Source organism: Planococcus citri, chromosome 2 (genome assembly GCF_950023065.1).
Source record: "Planococcus citri chromosome 2, ihPlaCitr1.1, whole genome shotgun sequence".
In the NCBI taxonomy this organism is placed as follows: Eukaryota; Metazoa; Arthropoda; class Insecta; order Hemiptera; family Pseudococcidae; genus Planococcus; species Planococcus citri.
This window is the reverse complement of record NC_088678.1, coordinates 14,883,515-14,900,248: the sequence shown is the minus strand read 5'-3', so window position 1 is coordinate 14,900,248 and position 16,734 is coordinate 14,883,515. Positions and strand designations below refer to the sequence as shown.

At 33.2% G+C, this 16,734-nt stretch overlaps 1 protein-coding gene across 1 annotated transcript; it reads left to right on the top strand.

The window, feature by feature from the left end:
• The first annotated feature begins 4,814 nt into the window (after positions 1-4,814).
• On the top strand, positions 4,815-13,086 carry LOC135834782 (uncharacterized protein in vnfD 5'region-like). Its single transcript, XM_065348749.1, has 2 exons — positions 4,815-7,656; positions 10,735-13,086. Exon 1 carries the CDS (start codon positions 5,270-5,272, stop codon positions 7,256-7,258), a length of 1,989 nt encoding a protein of 662 aa, XP_065204821.1. The 5' UTR covers positions 4,815-5,269; the 3' UTR covers positions 7,259-7,656; positions 10,735-13,086.
• The last annotated feature ends 3,648 nt before the right edge of the window (positions 13,087-16,734 follow it).

The window sequence follows — 16,734 nt, the reverse complement described above, 5'->3', positions numbered from 1 at the left end:
CAAGTATTTTGAAAAAAAAAATAGACGCCAAAGTTAATTTGGACCGTTTTTAAACCACATTTTAGGAAATCTAAAATTTCCAAAATATACCCGAAGGCTGCAGAACATCCTGAAACCACCTCCAATCGACTCAGCATATTAAAAACAATGTCATAAGTAAATTTCATTTCAACAACTCAATTGAGTAAAATATTGTGGAAATTTAAATTTTCAAAAATCTGCCAGAGTGCTCCAGAACTACCACTCAAAATGGTTCGAAACCGTTTCCAATCGAATTGGAGGGTCGAAAACATGGCACACACCAAATTTCAGCATTTTTGGTCCATTTAGTAAAATTTTGGATTTTTTTCCATTTTTGACTCAAATATAATTTTTCAAAAATCAAAATCGTTTGTGAACTCAGAAATTTGATCTACTGTTTCCAAATTCGTACAGGGAAAATCACATCACCTCAATTCGAACCTGATAGATGATGGACAATTTTTTCAGCTGATTTTCAAATTTCGTGATTTTAGAATTGTTTTTTGATTTGCCGTTGAAAATAAAAAGACATACCTAGGTGTAGAAGTGACTTACGTAACTTTTCTCATGAGGATTATAAAATTACATTACTGAAATACTTACTTATAATTTTTGAAAAGTAATTTGCACTCACCTGAAACAAAGAAAAACTAGACAGCTAAGCACAGCTTAGCTGCAAAGTGTGCGTAGCTGTATACAGTTGTACAGTTTTAACTGATAGTTTACAAAAAATAATCATATTGGTACTTGTAAACACTGAATAAGATGTGAAAACAAAACTGAGAATAATTATTTAATGCTAAATGTAAACAAAAGTAAATACATATATTATTTGTGAAAACTGAATAAAATATGAAAAACAAAAATTATAAACAGAAAAAAACAACCTTTGTATTCTAAACACAAACAAAAATTTAGTAAAATATATTAGCAAAGAAGCTAGTACTAGGAACAATAATTTCATCTTCATTCTTCAGTATAAGAATTAAATTTTAGCAAAAAACAGAAAATAATAAGATTTTTGAACAATAATTTTTAAAGAAAATGAGGTTTTTTGGAATTTATAGCAAAACAAGCCATCAGCTATTCGCTGATTACCTACAAGAGAGTTTTTGCCAATCAATTAAAAAAAAAAAAATTACCATATTTCTTTTATTTATTTTGTATTGTTAATATAATAATGTTCATGAAGAAAACAGTTTACTTGAGTGCCATAAACATGAAAATATTCTCCAGCTCTTTTTTTTCCCCAATTTTAATAACTAATTTTTTTTTCAAGTTTTTAACTTTACTTTTAATACAGGTCGGATGATGGGGAATACTCCCACTCATGGAGGGCGTCATCCATACGCCACGTACCATGTAGGTACAGCAGGATTTCTTCATTTTTCTGAAAATTAATAGTTGTAATTATTTTATCTGTAAATTCTTTTACCTGTTTAACTGTTTCAAAAAAAAAAGTATAATTTCTGCGTAATAAATATCAAATTTGATGTTATAATTTCGAAAAAGTTTGTTTATTTTTCATCAACATAATATACCTATTCAAAGAATATTTCACCGATGCATACAGGGGTGCTAACCATAACCGCAAAAAAACAAAAACTGTAACCGAAATCCGAACAAGATCCATAATTTTAGCCATTTTCAAATCCTAACTGAAAACAAAAACCGAAATTTCATAGGTTTTTTCAAAAACCGTAAAAAACCATAACAAAATTTGTGCCTATGTATTGACTTTAATTTTGCCTCTACATTGCCACTACTTATTGGCTTCAATTAGGTATGCCACTACTTGTTGGCTTCATTTGTCCCTATGTATTGACTTTAATTTTGCCTCAACATTGCCACTACTTATTGGCTTCAATTAGGTATGCCACTACTTGTTGGCTTCATTTGTCCCTATGTATTGACTTTAATTTTGCCTCAACATTGCCGCTACTTATTAGCTTCAATTAGGTATGCCACTACTTGTTGGCTTCATTTGTCCCTATGTATTGACTTTAATTTTGCCTCCACATTGCCACTACTTATTAGCTTCAATTAGGTATGCCACTACTTGTTGGCTTCATTTGTCCCTATGTATTGACTTTAATTTTGCCTCCACATTGCCACTACTTATTAGCTTCAATTAGGTATGCCACTACTTGTTGGCTTCATTTGTCCCTATGTATTAAAAAAAAGCACCAGATTAGAAACTCAATTTGAACTAGTCTAAAAAAAAAACAAAAACAAAAATTAAAAAAAAATAAATAAATAATAACACCAGATTAGATTAGAAACTCAATTTAAACTAGCCTGAAAAAAACAAAAATTAAAATTTCAAAAAAAAAATTATAGATTTGAATTAAAAAAGCACCAGATTAGAAACTCAATTTGAACTAGTCTGAAAAAAACAAAAATTGAAATTTCAAAAAAAAAATAATAGATTTGAATTTAAAAAGCACCAAATTAGAAAGTCAATTTGAACTAGTCTAAACAAAAACAAAAACAAAAAAATTACAAAAAAAAAATAAATAATAACACCAGATTAGATTAGAAACTTAATTTAAACTAGCCTGAAAAAAACAAAAATTAAAATTTCAAAAAAAAAATTATAGATTTAAAATAGAAAAGCACCAGATTAGAAACTCAATTTAAACTAGTCTGAAAAAAACAAAAATTGAAATTAAAAAAAAAATAATAGATTTGAATTAAAAAAACACCAAATTAGAAACTCAACTTGAGCTAGTCTAAAAAAAACAAAAATCAAAAATTTCAAAAAAAAAAAAATAATAACACCAGATTAGGAATTTGAACTAGCCTAAAAAAACAGAAATTAAAAAAATGATAATAATAAAAACAATAATGATGATGTAATAATTACCTGTTTATTTTAACTGCAAAGCTGCAACCATTAAATCAACACAAGAACAATATAGGTAACACTATTCTTAACAGAAGCAAACCATCAACTAGAATGATGTATACTTCACAAGAGTTTCACATAAAATGAACTGCCAATTTGTTTTACTGCCAGAGGTAACCAAATACATTGGAGGGAAACGCCCCACCAAGCCACTCCCACTTGAAATACACAGCTGGCAGACTGGGGGTGTAACAGGGTACAATGCAACGCAGCTGTTTATAAAGTGATGATGGCTGGGGGTATAGCAGGGTACAATGAGCGGCAGGTGGTTTATAAGTCCCCTTTACCATTTTTTAGGAATTTATGCATTAAAATAATGAACTAAAATTGCAATTACTCAGCAATTACCCATCCGAATTGAATGAAAATACATCTATACCCTCCGTCTTAATGATTCTCAAATGGTGTCCAATAGGTACAAAAAATGGTTGGATAGCTTAAGAGAACATTCAGTTACAATGAAATTTCATTTCTCAAAGCGAAACCAATAGTGTGCTACGCACACTAATTAAGGTGGATTACTTAGTTATAAAATTATTAATCGATCAACAGATAAGTATATGAATATGAAATAATAATGGCCGAAGACCAAAGTAAAAATTCTGACGATCTCGACGCTCAATAAAGAGCCAGAAATGTATATTCACAAAGAAAGTATCATAAAAATTGTTAAACTGATTGTGAAAATCACTCAAAAATATGTCTCATTTGGGTAAAATTTTGCACAAACTGCTTAGTTCTCAAAATTAAATAATGATTTGTCAAAACTGCAGAAAACTCGACAAAATTCGTAAAATTGAACTCCCTCCCCATAATTGAAAATTACCAAAAGTTGTTACAAACCGTTTTGAGCAGTTCTGGAGCCTCCAGCGGATTTTCGAAACTCGAAATTTCCAGAAAATTTCATCAAATATGGAGTTGGAAAGCCGAAATTAATTTTGCAAACCAATTTCAATAAGCTATGAAGTCGACTGCAGGTGAATTTCAAGTCGTTTTGGAGCCTCCAGCAATTTTTTGAAAATTACTGGAGTCTCCAGTAAATTTTTGAAATTTGAAATTTTCCCAAAATTTCATCAAAATGGAGATGGAAAGCTGAAATGAACTATACACTCCAATTTTAACACCCTCTGAAGACGACTTCAGGTGGGTTCAAGTGATTTTGGAGCCTCCAGTGACTTTTTGAAAGGTTTCATGGCGTTTTCAGGAGAAGAGAAATTTCCAAAAAGTAGCTGGAAGCTTCAAAACCACTTGAAACCACCATGCAGTCGACTTTATATTACTGTATTGAAATTAGTTTGCAGAGTAAATTTCGGCTTGCTAATCCCATTTGATGAAATTTTGGGGAAATTTCAAGTTTCAAAAATCTACTGGAGGCTCCAGTAATTTTCAAAAAATCGACAGAGGCTCCAAAACGACTTGAAATTTACCTGCAGTCGACTTCATAGCGTATTGAAATTAGTTTGCAGAATTAATTTCGGCTTTCCAACTCCATTTTGGTGAAATTTTGTGGGAATTTCGAGTTTCAAAAATCTGCTGGAGGCTCCAGAACTGGTCAAAACGGTTTGAAACTGTTCCGATCGATTTGGCTGGTCGAAAATAGAGTACCTATATTCCAAATTTCAGCTTTCTTGGTCAATTTGGTAAAATTTCGATTTTTCCCTCATTTTTGGGCCAAATTTGATTTTCAAAAATTCACCAAAAATCGAAAAAGGCACATATAGTAGCATTTAAGGCTACGATGTGCGCCATTGGTCATCCCTTCGGAAGGTCTTTCCACAGGAAAAATTTCAAAAAAATCACCGACCCCTTTACCGCTTCTTGGTCGAATTGACATGGAATGACCCCGGAGTGATTTTTCATTGAAAATTCAATTTTTTATGATTTGGTTTATTGGACAGTGTAGGTACTCTTACACTCTTCAAAGCAGTAAATTAATTCCCCAAAACGGAAACCATAGAAAACCTCCATTCTATTAAATATCTGCATGGATTGAATTGATATCGGAATCGTTATTGAACTCGTGCCTCATTTGGTAAATAACTCATCAAGTCATTTCAGCTCACTTATAATTCATCAAGATAAAAAGACTATTAATTTCACATATTAAATGATGTTTCAATTATCAAGGCTCAGATCGATACATCACAAAACTGAAAACAACTGCCTGTATGAGAATTTTTTTCATAACTCGTATGTATTCCTTCACACAAACATTTTGTAGGTACAAATTCTATTTTTCAAATTAATTTTTCTATTTCATTCGTGTAACTTTCTCATTTGAGATCATAATTCAAAACTTACAAATACCTACATAATAATTTAATAATCACCAATTTGAACATGCCTCTTTTCGCGACATTTGCAATGTTTTTCAAGTTCTTCTCAATAATATTAGCGAATTTACACCAAAGTGAATCTACAGTTAACTTATGCACATCACAAACACCATTTGAACAAACGGGCCATCCATTACCACTGAGGAATCATACCTGGCAGATCATTCGTGAACATAATTTTCTCTACATTGACAAGACACCATTTTTAATGAAGCTATTGCATGACGATTATGAGTTTGACAGGTGCATGATTCTTACTCGCCCTCCTGGTTTTGGTAAAACAACCTTTCTAGACATGGTGGCGGATTTCTTTCGAGGAAAAAAAGACATGTTTAAAGGACTCGCAATTGATGCAGTGGGAAATACAAAATATTATGACTGGCATGAGCGCAAAATTAGCGGGCCTCTGCCAAAATGGAAGGAATTTCCAGTTATTCATCTCAACTTCCGTGAAATTTCAAACTTCAACACTAAAAAGGAATTTTATATTCAGTTTGAATTTCTTCTGAAACGTATCGCGGAAACTTACAGAGTGAATACTGACGATAGAAAATATTTCAGTTTGGGTTCTCTTATCAGGAAACTATACGATATCAATTACAACCCAGTCGCCATATTGGTGGACGAGTATGATTATCCATTCCATCATGCATACACAGAGCTGAACAATACGGAGCTGGCAACACAAATTAAATCCCACCTTGAATCGATGAAGTCAACGATCAAGACAAATACTGACAAGATTGGTCTAGCATTTTTTGCAGGTGTGTTATCATTAAATGTGATGTTCAAAGAACGTTCAGGTATGAAGGTCTTTAGTGACCTGACAGACCTGACATTGGATAAAGATCTTGCAGAAGCTTTTGGTTTCACTGAAAACGAAATCAAAAATAATATGAGTCCTTACTTGAAAAAATGGACCCAAAATAGAAATGCTACTGAGAATGTGAAACACATATCAGATGATCCCAGATTACATGAAAAAACAATTTTGGCTGGATTAAGAAGCTGGTATGGAGGGTATCAATTTTCAGAAGAATGTGATGCGAATCAAGTTTTCAACCCGGTTTCCACAATGGAAAGCTTACGAAAACAAGAATTTGGCAGCTACTGCACATCAACAGATTCAATGCATTTCTTCGTCCGTAAATTTTATGAGAAAATTCACCGCTGGGACTATTTTACATGGTTCCATTCAATGGACAAAGACCCATACCGTATTTATCGTTTAAACGTCTCTCCTAGCAACCTTGTGATCCCGTGGGATTTGTGGATGTTTTCACACGGGTACTTCACCATTTCCAACTATAAATACGAGTATGATGGTTTACCTGAGAAAACTGTAACATTGAAATTTCCTAATAAGTTGACAGAAATGGCTACGGAATATAATTTGGCGATGTATCTTCCAGAAGAAAACAAATTTATCCACCAAGATTACGCTAATGAACTTGTAGAATTCAGTAACGCAATGTCAATCCAAGACACTGAAAATGCGATGAGAATTTTGAGCATTTTCCTATTCCGATCTTACATAAGCCCTCAAAACAGAAATATGAATCCCGGAGAGATGGCAAGAAGGTTGGGATTTTTTCTTCTTACCGCATCTATCAACTATCAAGAGGGTGTAAAGTGCAACACTGATACCAATTCCATGGCCAATGAAGAAATAAACGTAGATATCCTACAGACGACGGATTTGAAGATGAATTATATTATCAAAATTCAAACTACAAATAATGTCAATGAAACTGCTTTTACAGCTCTCGAACAGCTCCGTGAATATTTCAGAAAGCATCCAAGATCCTTCACGCAGGGGAAAGAAAATCAAACAAATTTTTGCTTCTTGGGTCTCAGTTTTGTGTATCTTGAAGGATCAGCTAAGCTGAATAGCTGGATTGCTCTACCATTCGTGAGCGGTGTTCCACAGTATTCAAATGTGGTAGCTCAACCTCAAAACTTGAAACAAAGACTGCTTATAAAATTTCAGTGATGCAAACTGGGAAAAAAATCCGTTGAGGGTTAAAGGTTAGCGACAGAGAAAAATGTGCAGGTAAACAGTTACAAGTTATTAACCAAAATTTATACCTACCCATACCAAACCGCGGATAAATTGTTTTGAAACCACTCTCTGTTTCTGTAAAATTTCAAAAAAATATTGCATACCTGCTTAATTCTTTCAAAAATGAATTATCAGTTGCTACCCTCAAAGATTCTTCTATTCTTCTCCTCAAAATCAAATCAATTTTCAAAACTGCTGTGAAGGTAATGGATTTTTTGACATGGATAAAATAATGTTTTTTGCACCTAGGACCTCGATTTGTCCGACAGGGGTCCTCAAGACCCTACATTTCAGAATTTGAAAAAAAAATCGATCAATTCACAATCATGGTACGTATATCTAAGTAATAGAATTTTGTTTGAAAAAATCACGACTTTTTCACTACTTTTTTCACTACCAGCTGTCTTTAGAAACCTCTCCACTCAACCCCCTGAAAAATTAAGAAAATTAATCGAATTTTTCACAGGAAAATTTTCAAAAAATTGAAATCGGAAGAAAATTTGTATACAAAGTACGAATTAATTTCAATAATTTTTTTCAGTAATTTAAAGGTTTTAAATGCACGTTTGAATTTTTTCAATTTTTTACTACCATTTTGACTACATTCACTACTTTTTTTAAATTATTATTTTTTTTAACTATTTTTCACAACCTGTTAGATACCCTGTAAGTACAAGTATTTAAAAAAAAAAATAATAGACGCCACAGTTAATTTGGACCGTTTTTAGACCACTTTTTAGGAAATCTAAAATTTCCAAAATACACTCGAAGGCTCCAGAACAGCCTAAAACCACATCCAATCGACTTAGCATATTAAAAACGGTGTCATAAGTAAATTTCATTTAAACAACTCAATTGAGTAAAATGTTGTGGAAATTTCAATTTTCAAAAATCTGCAATAGTGCTCCAGAACTACCACTCAAAATGCTTCGAAACCGTTTCCAATCGATTTGGAGGGTCGGAAACAAGGCACACACCAAATTTCAGCATTTTTGGTCGATTTGGTAAAAGTGATTTTTTTCCATTTCTGACTCAAATACAATTTTTCAAAAATTCTTTAAAAATCAAAATCGTTTGTGAACTCAGAAATTTGATCTACTGTCTCCAAATTCGTACTGGGAAAATCAGATCACCTCAATTCGAACCTGATGGCTGATGGACAATTATTTCAGCTGATTTTCAAATTTCGTGATTTCAGAATTTTTTTAAAATGAAAAGACATAGGTGTAGAAGTGACTTAAATAACTTTTCTCATAAGCATTATAAAATTACTTACTTATCATTTTTGAAAAGTAATTGTACTCACCTGAAACAAAGAAAAATTAAGGTGGATTAGTTGGTTATAAAAATTATTAATCAATCAACAGATTAGGAAATAATAATGGTCGAAGACCAAAAACCAAAGTAAAAATTCTGACGATCTCGACACTCAGTCAAGAACTAGAAGTGTATATTCACAAAGAAAGTAACATAAAAATTGTGAAACTGATTGTGAAAATCGCTCAAAAATATTTGTCTCATTTGGGTAAAATTTTGCACAGACTGCTTAATTCTCAAAATTAAATGATGATTTGTCAAAACTGCAGAAAATTCGATAAAATTCATAAAATTGAACTCCCTCCCCATAATTTAAAATTACCAAAAGTTGTTTCAAACCGTTTTGAGCAGTTCTGGAGCCTCTAGCAGATTTTTGAAACTCGAAATTTCCACAAAATTTCATCAAATGGAGTTGGAAAGCCGAAATTAATTTCACAAACCAATTTCAATAAGCTATGAAGTCGATTGCAGGTGAATTTCAAGTCGTTTTGGAGCCTCCAGCGATTTTTTGAAAATTACTGGAGTCTCCAGTAAATTTTTGAAATTTGAAATTTTCATCAAAATGGAGATGAAATGCTAAAATGAACTATACACTCCAATTTTAACACCCTCTGAAGATGACTTCAAGCTGGTTCAAGTAATTTTGGAGCCTCCAGATGACATTTTGAAAGGTTTTAGGGCGTTTTCAGGAGAATAGAAATTCCGAAGAAGTAGCTGGAAGCTTCAAAACCGTTTGAAACCACCATGCAGTCGACTTCATATTATTGTATTGAAATTAGTTTTCAGAGTAAATTTCGGCTTGCTACCCCCATTTGATGAAATTTTGGGGAAATTTCGAGCTTCAAAAATGTACTGGAGGCTCCAGTAATTTTCAAAAAATCGCTGGAGGTTCCAAAACGACTTGAAATTCACCTGCAGTCGACTTCATAGCTTATTGAAATTAGTTTACAGAATTAATTTCGGCTATAGGGTATTTCCCAAATTTCAGCTTTCTAGGTTAATTTGGTAAAATTTTGATTTTTTTCTCACATTTTAGCCAAGATTTGATTTTTGAAAATTCACCAAAAATCGAAAAAGGCATTTTAGGACTTGAAATTTTGACAGGTGATAAATTTTTGCTCGATCTTTCGATCTACCTTTGTACGGTTTGAAAAATTTCGTGCAAGTCTTGTGTTGGAATGCAAAATCTGCGATTTTGGCTGACCAGTCGATCAAAATAGGACAAGGGCTAGAAATGTTCCTTAGGACTCCCCTCCTTTAAGAAAAAAGTTGTCCCGGAGGGCCTTGGCGGGGGGTGGCAAGTGATCCTTATGCGAGCCCCCCGAAGGATTGCTCAAAAAATTATACTCCTTAGGATCCTAGACGCCATTATCTTTGTTCATGCGGAGCTAACCATCTATTGTAAATTCATTCTTTTGCTTTTTAATAATGAATCAAAATAATTATGGTTAATTAATTTTTTCCATTTGGTTTTCAAAAATTTGTAGCACAGATGGTTCATTATGAAAATAATGCAAAAAAGGTTAGTGTGAATTTTATAAAAAATTAAAATTAAAAATACACCTACTTTAAAAAATTCTTTGCCCTTTCTTACATTATGTACCTACTTTGCACTCAATTATACCAAACCTCAAAATATAGATACCTATATCAGTCATTCGACAGGACACCCTGTATAATTATATACTGTAAGGACCAGGAGGATGACTAGGATGATGATGGTTTTTAATACGCGCGCACACAGACGACACACGGAGCGGAATAAATTTCGCTATAGCGCATTCTTGTCGCCTGTTTGTTCTTGTTTGTTTCAAACTTTGCAAACCTTATCTAAAGTTAGTTTTGATTTGCATAATTTGAAGTACATTTTGCGGTAGGGCACTTTAGCCGAGTCTCGGCTTCTCGCTTGTAAAGTCCCATCTGGCTCAACTGGAATAATTTAAGAGTTACCGTGTACTTTGCGAACCGTTTTGCATTTGAAAATTTACTTTACTAAACTAACGACTATCTTCCTGTGATACAGTTTTGTACGCTAATTTATATTGTTTTATCGTACTAATATTCTATTCCTTTTGATGAAATTTTACCAGACAACGTATTTGCTACGACGAGTCGACGAGTAGATTGCGAAAGAGACAGAGACAAACAGAGATCACGGAGTGCTTTAAAACGTCACGCATCACTTTCTCGTCATGTTTTGCAAACATCCATAGCAAAGAGACCCGGACGCGGAGCCTAGGGACGAGTACGTGTGTATTTTTGTACTTAACGACAACAATGTTACCCCGACTAATTGGAAAGTTTTACAAGTTACCAGTGTAATCTACGTGAAATTTCAACTAGCTATAGAGTCTATCCTTATACCCTTTATTTTTCACCCACTCCGATCGAAACCTACAGACACGAACTCGTATGTAGTTTAAACGAACTGGAACTTAGGAACTGATTTTTCAAACGAGCTTCGACTGAAGATGAAAGAGCCGAGGCAAAGAACCCGAAAGAAATCAACAAACGTAATGGAAAGGAAATAAGGGAAACGAAGTAGTACGTGGTTAATTTTTTATCGTCGTTTCTGCGAGGCAGCCTTGTTCATTTCCTTTACTCTTCTTACTGGTGATGGTGCAGGAGGAGGAGGTGGTGGAGGTGAGTCGATGTGTGGTGCTGAAATGAAACTTCAACCCGCTCGTGGTAATACAATTAATAAAGAGAAAACCATGCTCGAATGTGGCTGTGGTGTTTATCGAATTTTTTAAATGTAACTGGAACATGAAACGAAGACTGCAGAATTCGTGTAGGTAACATTTTTTAACCCTTCAAAGCCTGAACCAAACTGGAAGTGATCAGAAAAAATGCTTTCAATTTGTTGAATGGGACTTCAGACTTGCATGAATATCACTTTAATGTGTAGGGGAGATTGTTGTACCAGGGACCGATTTTTCGTTTTTTGGGAATGGACTCCACCCATTAATTATTTTTGAAAATGTGAATAGGGTGCATCAAAGAATGGTCTTTTACAAAAAAAACGAGATATTCACATTTGTTCAAAACTCATTCCCCTCCCCTCCAGAATTTTTTTAAAAAGTCACTTTTTTTTGGTCCATGGTACAACGGGTCGTGTACCAAGGACCAAAAGGAAATTTACCCTGGAAAATGCCTAAAAGTTGGCCGTGAAGGCATAAAGTTTACGTATGGCTCATAGACATTCATTATGCATATTTACTTTTTACAATAAGATCATATAAAATTTTGCAGATTTTTTTTTAAAAATTTCATAAGTTTGTCATGTTGTACCACGGACCATAGATTTTTCCTCAAATTTCCACCAATTTCAAATAAATTTTGAAACGTTTTCAGATGCTACAATGTAAAAACTGTGTAAAGGGCATCCTGGCATCTGAAAAAGTATCAAAATTCGTGAAAATTAGATGAAAAAATTGCGGTCCGTGGTACACGATCAAATTTGGTCCCAGGTACAAGACCTCCCAAAATTTAGAAAAAAATTTCTACAAAATTTCACACAATATTTTTCCAAAAAGTGAATATGTGTACTTACACTTGGATGGTGTAGCTACACGTTGCACTAATTGCTTTGACAAATTTCAAATAAACAACAGGTCAAAATGAGTTCACAAAACATGGCAAAATGTAATTTTTCGTTTTAAAACGTGATAATCGTGTGCAAAATTTTCAAATGAAAACCTTATCGCCTATAGTTCATTTTGTGGCATACCCTAGTGATGCTTTAAAACGTAGTGGGGTCCAAATTCCGCAAGTGGCGTTAGTGAGGGAAAGGTCCCTGGTACAACAGGTCCGGGGTACAACAATCTCCCCTAGTATGCCCCCCTGCCCCTCAAAACTATTTCGTAAATGAAGGGTCGATTTTTTCAAATGTTTGTAAATTATGAAAGAGCAAAATACCTAATTGGCCCAAATTTGAGGTAATCTTATATAATCACATTCCATGCATCTAATTATTGAAAGCAAATCCTTGACGAGCCCCGTCCCATTTTTGGTGGGGTATAAATGTGAAAAAGTTGAGGTAAAATACGGGCCAATGTCCTCCATTCTTAATTTTATGAATTTGTTAATGTGTCATTCTGCAGGTAAAGGGCCCATTTGGCCGTTTCTATTTATCGAGATAATGTGTTTTTAGTGAAAAAGTTGAGAGAATCGATAATCGCGGGTTTGATGGATTTCGATGTAGAACATATCCGACTATCACGTGTTGAAGTATCAAGGCCGCAGGTGCGCCCCAAGTGGAGAAAAATAGAACTAAAGTTTTTCCAAGAAGGGCCCATTTGGTTGATTTTGTTTTTTTTGCAGTAAATTCATTTCTAGTCGCCAGTTGCAACATGTATACCCTTCACAAACACATTTTACCTAGGTGCAGCGCTAGCCATGTGACACACTGGATTTCGGAGCAGGAGATATATAGGTTCAAATCGCACCTCAAAAAGAAATTAAAAAACAAATTTTTTTACAATTTTTATTTTTACAAGTTGAATTTTGACAGAAAATGTAATTTAATAATTTTTTTTTGCTTTTGAACAGAGTAATGAATTTTTATGCAAAATTTTAATATGTATATTAATCGTTGTTTTTCAGGCTTGAAATACTCAAAAACATGAAAAGCCCGTACAACAATGCCCATGCAAGAAAATCATAGATGAGTAGTACTATAGTACTATTTCAGTACTATTTCTGTAAAACTATTGAGTACTAATTCAGTACTATAGAACTAAGTAGTACTTAGTATTACTTCAGTACTACTTCTGTATAACTATTCAGTAGTACTTCAGTATTGGGATACCAAGTAATGCGATAGTACTATTCCAGTACTACTTTAGGTAAGACTATTCAGTACTACTTCGGTATTGTGGTATCAAGTAGTACTATAGTACCATTCTAAATACTACTTTAGACAAATTTCTCATTTTATGGTCTATGTTCAAGCATAAACTTATTTGTTAAAAATAGGTATGTGAGTTTGAATTTCAATTATACCTGCCCAGCACACGTTTTTTCTGAAATTTAAAAAATTAAGTAGCTAATAAATACGGCAATTATTTCTATAATTTCTGTATGCTCGAAAAACAGCAAAAAAAAACGCTCATAATAAGTGATTATACAATCTATAAAAAAAAAAAAAAAAAAAGGCATCACATTAATATTATTGTGCTAAGAAACCAAAGACTGCAGAAATAAGTGCTATAAAACTGCTCCATCATGGGTAGGTATCAAAATGTAGTTACCTATGTATTTTCAATGAGCTATCAGAAAACCTAAAAAACCGTCAAACATTAATTTTTTTTAAAACACAAATGCATCGATCATCGTTTTTAATTTTCATATAGGCTATAAAAAAAAATAAACATTCAGTTTTTTGTATTAACAATTTCAAAATTTTTGTTTTTCCCCATTTTTCAAACTGATTTTTGCTGTTTTTCTCCCGCAAAAAAGCTGTAACAACCTGAAAAAACTTCAAAATCAACGTTTTTTTAAACTAAAATAAGCATTTGCATTTATTTATTCCAAAAATATGCGAAAAAATGCGCTATAAAGTGTCATCATTTGTCTCAAAATTGCATGAAACTGACAAAACGTAAAGAAAATTGCTATCTGCGCTATTTGGTGCAGCAAAAAAATATACGATATCATTAAAACAATTGCCTTACTAATAATGTACTGCAATTTTTTAAAAAAAAAAGGAAATATTTCAGAATAATAAGGTAAAATGCTTATATTGTTCAAAATGTGATATATCCATTGAAGTCCCCATAGTCTAGTGGTTAAGGTTAGGCAGTTAGGAACGTAGGGTCGCAGGTTCGAATCTCAGGTTAGGTAGGAAATTTTCGTTAATGGAATTGGATGGTATATGAATTAATGATTTGATAGATAAAATGTAAAACGATTACTGACAACATAAATTGTGCCAAATGTACTCAATATTTTTAAAAATTAATTTAAAAATGTTAAAATGTAGTACTAGGTACAGTTCTTTTGAGTAGTACTACAGTAATATGTCCTAGTAGTACTGCAGTAATACTTTCTCAGTAGTACTACAATAATACTTCTTAGTAGTACTGCCAGTAAAACTGAATTGCTCAATTTAGTACTACTGAAAGTAGTACTGCTTTTAGTATTACTTCAGTAGTACTATTTTTCTGCATGGGTGACCATGCTAATTTTGATGTGAATGTCGACCCATCCACATCCGTCACTTTTGGATGCCACATGTCGATGCGAATTTCAACCCTGTGTTGAGCTAATTGTCGATGTAATTGTCAACTGATGTTGATCTACATTCGTGTCGACAATTGGCTCAACACAGGGTCAAAATTCACATCGACATGGGGCATCCAAAAGTGACGGATGTGGATGGATCAACATTCACGTCAAAGTTTATGCCGACCTCCTGCTTTGTAAAATTGAGGAGCTCATTGCAAAAGTAGCCCTTGTCACATGAACCTATGAACCTATGCAATCTCTAAAGCTCTCCCTTGAGCGTACGCAGTATCATGAATGTAAACTCTATAAAGCAATTCCTCTCAGGGCTACTCAATGTAGACCAAGTTGACGGTCATTTCATCATTACAACATGATCTCCGCAGTTGGCAATAGGTGCAATCGAGTGAAAAGGGTCTAAAAGTTCATGTGACAAGGGCTACTTTTGCAATGAGATCCTCAATTATAAAATTTGAGTTTAAAAGTTTAAAATTTTTTTCCAAAAATAATTTCCTCTGATGTGACTATTGCTTGTGCTGAAAACGGCATCGATGCAAAGTCCACTTCTAAAGAAGTACAGAAGAAAACTCTGTATAATCAAAAAGTTGAACAAAAATTCTTTATAATTATCAAAGATGGTGCAATACTTTATCCAAGAGTACTAAACTAATCCACTTTCATGTAGACATGTCGATGTTAATGTTGATGTGAAATTCGACATCAACAATTACATGCACAATATCAACATCATATCATCTACAACTCCAAACTGTAGAAAAGTGAATAATTTCATCAATGCCCAAAAAAATTTGTTTTCCTCATTGAACAAGATCACATTCTTGAATGTTTACTGAACTTTCAAACACTAAAACAAAAATTTTAATTCTGAAAAATTGGTCGACATAGTTGTAGATATAAATTTCAAGCATCAAATTTTACATCTACATGTCAAGATGGCATGTCAAGGTATCAGAAATAATGAGAAAATTTCAAAACTTTTCATTTACCTGTCTCTTGAACGGACAGAAGATTCCTACTACATAATTAATTGATCACTTTTCCATCATTATGTTGGAAAAAAACGTAGTCGATGTAAATGTCAACATTGACAATTGTTGTGCGGGAGATTGAGTGATTAAAAAAAATCGCTATTGCAGGTGGGTAGTAATATTTGACATCAGAAACAATAATCTTAAATTTTAGGTATGAAGGTTTTGGGATTACATGAAATCTCAGCTTTTTTCAGAAAAAAGACTTTGAAGACAATTTTCTCAAAAGTTGAGCTTTTAAAATTTTTAATTATGGATTTTTTTGGAGTTTTTTTTGCACTTTTTAGGCTTCTATTCAGCTCATGTAATTGCTCCGAAGGTCTACTTCACCCCCCCCCCCCCCCCAATAACTCAATAACAACCAAATGGGCCCATTACCTGCGGAATGACACATATGCTTTCACAAAATATAATCACAAAAGGTATACGCAGTGGGATACAGAGCGATTTTTACAATTTTTGATTAAGTGGTTTCATAAAAGTTGCTGAAACATGAGATGTGAGCACATCAAGTCCTGCATAAATGAGAATACACTTCACTTGAGTAAAAAGATACAAAAATTATAAAATGTATATACGTACAAGCATGCCTGAGCTTTTTCAGAACTTTTCACTTTCAGTTGCACTGATATCTAAAGCTCATCTGAATAAATTTTAGTTTTACACATCATTTGTAATTTGGATGAAGTGAAAGTCTGATGATGCAGTTTACATGACTGAAAGATTGAACACGCATAAAGGAATCATGATTAATTACAAAAATTAATAACTATGTAAATAAGAATGTCTGAGCTTTTACAGAACTTTAGGCTGACA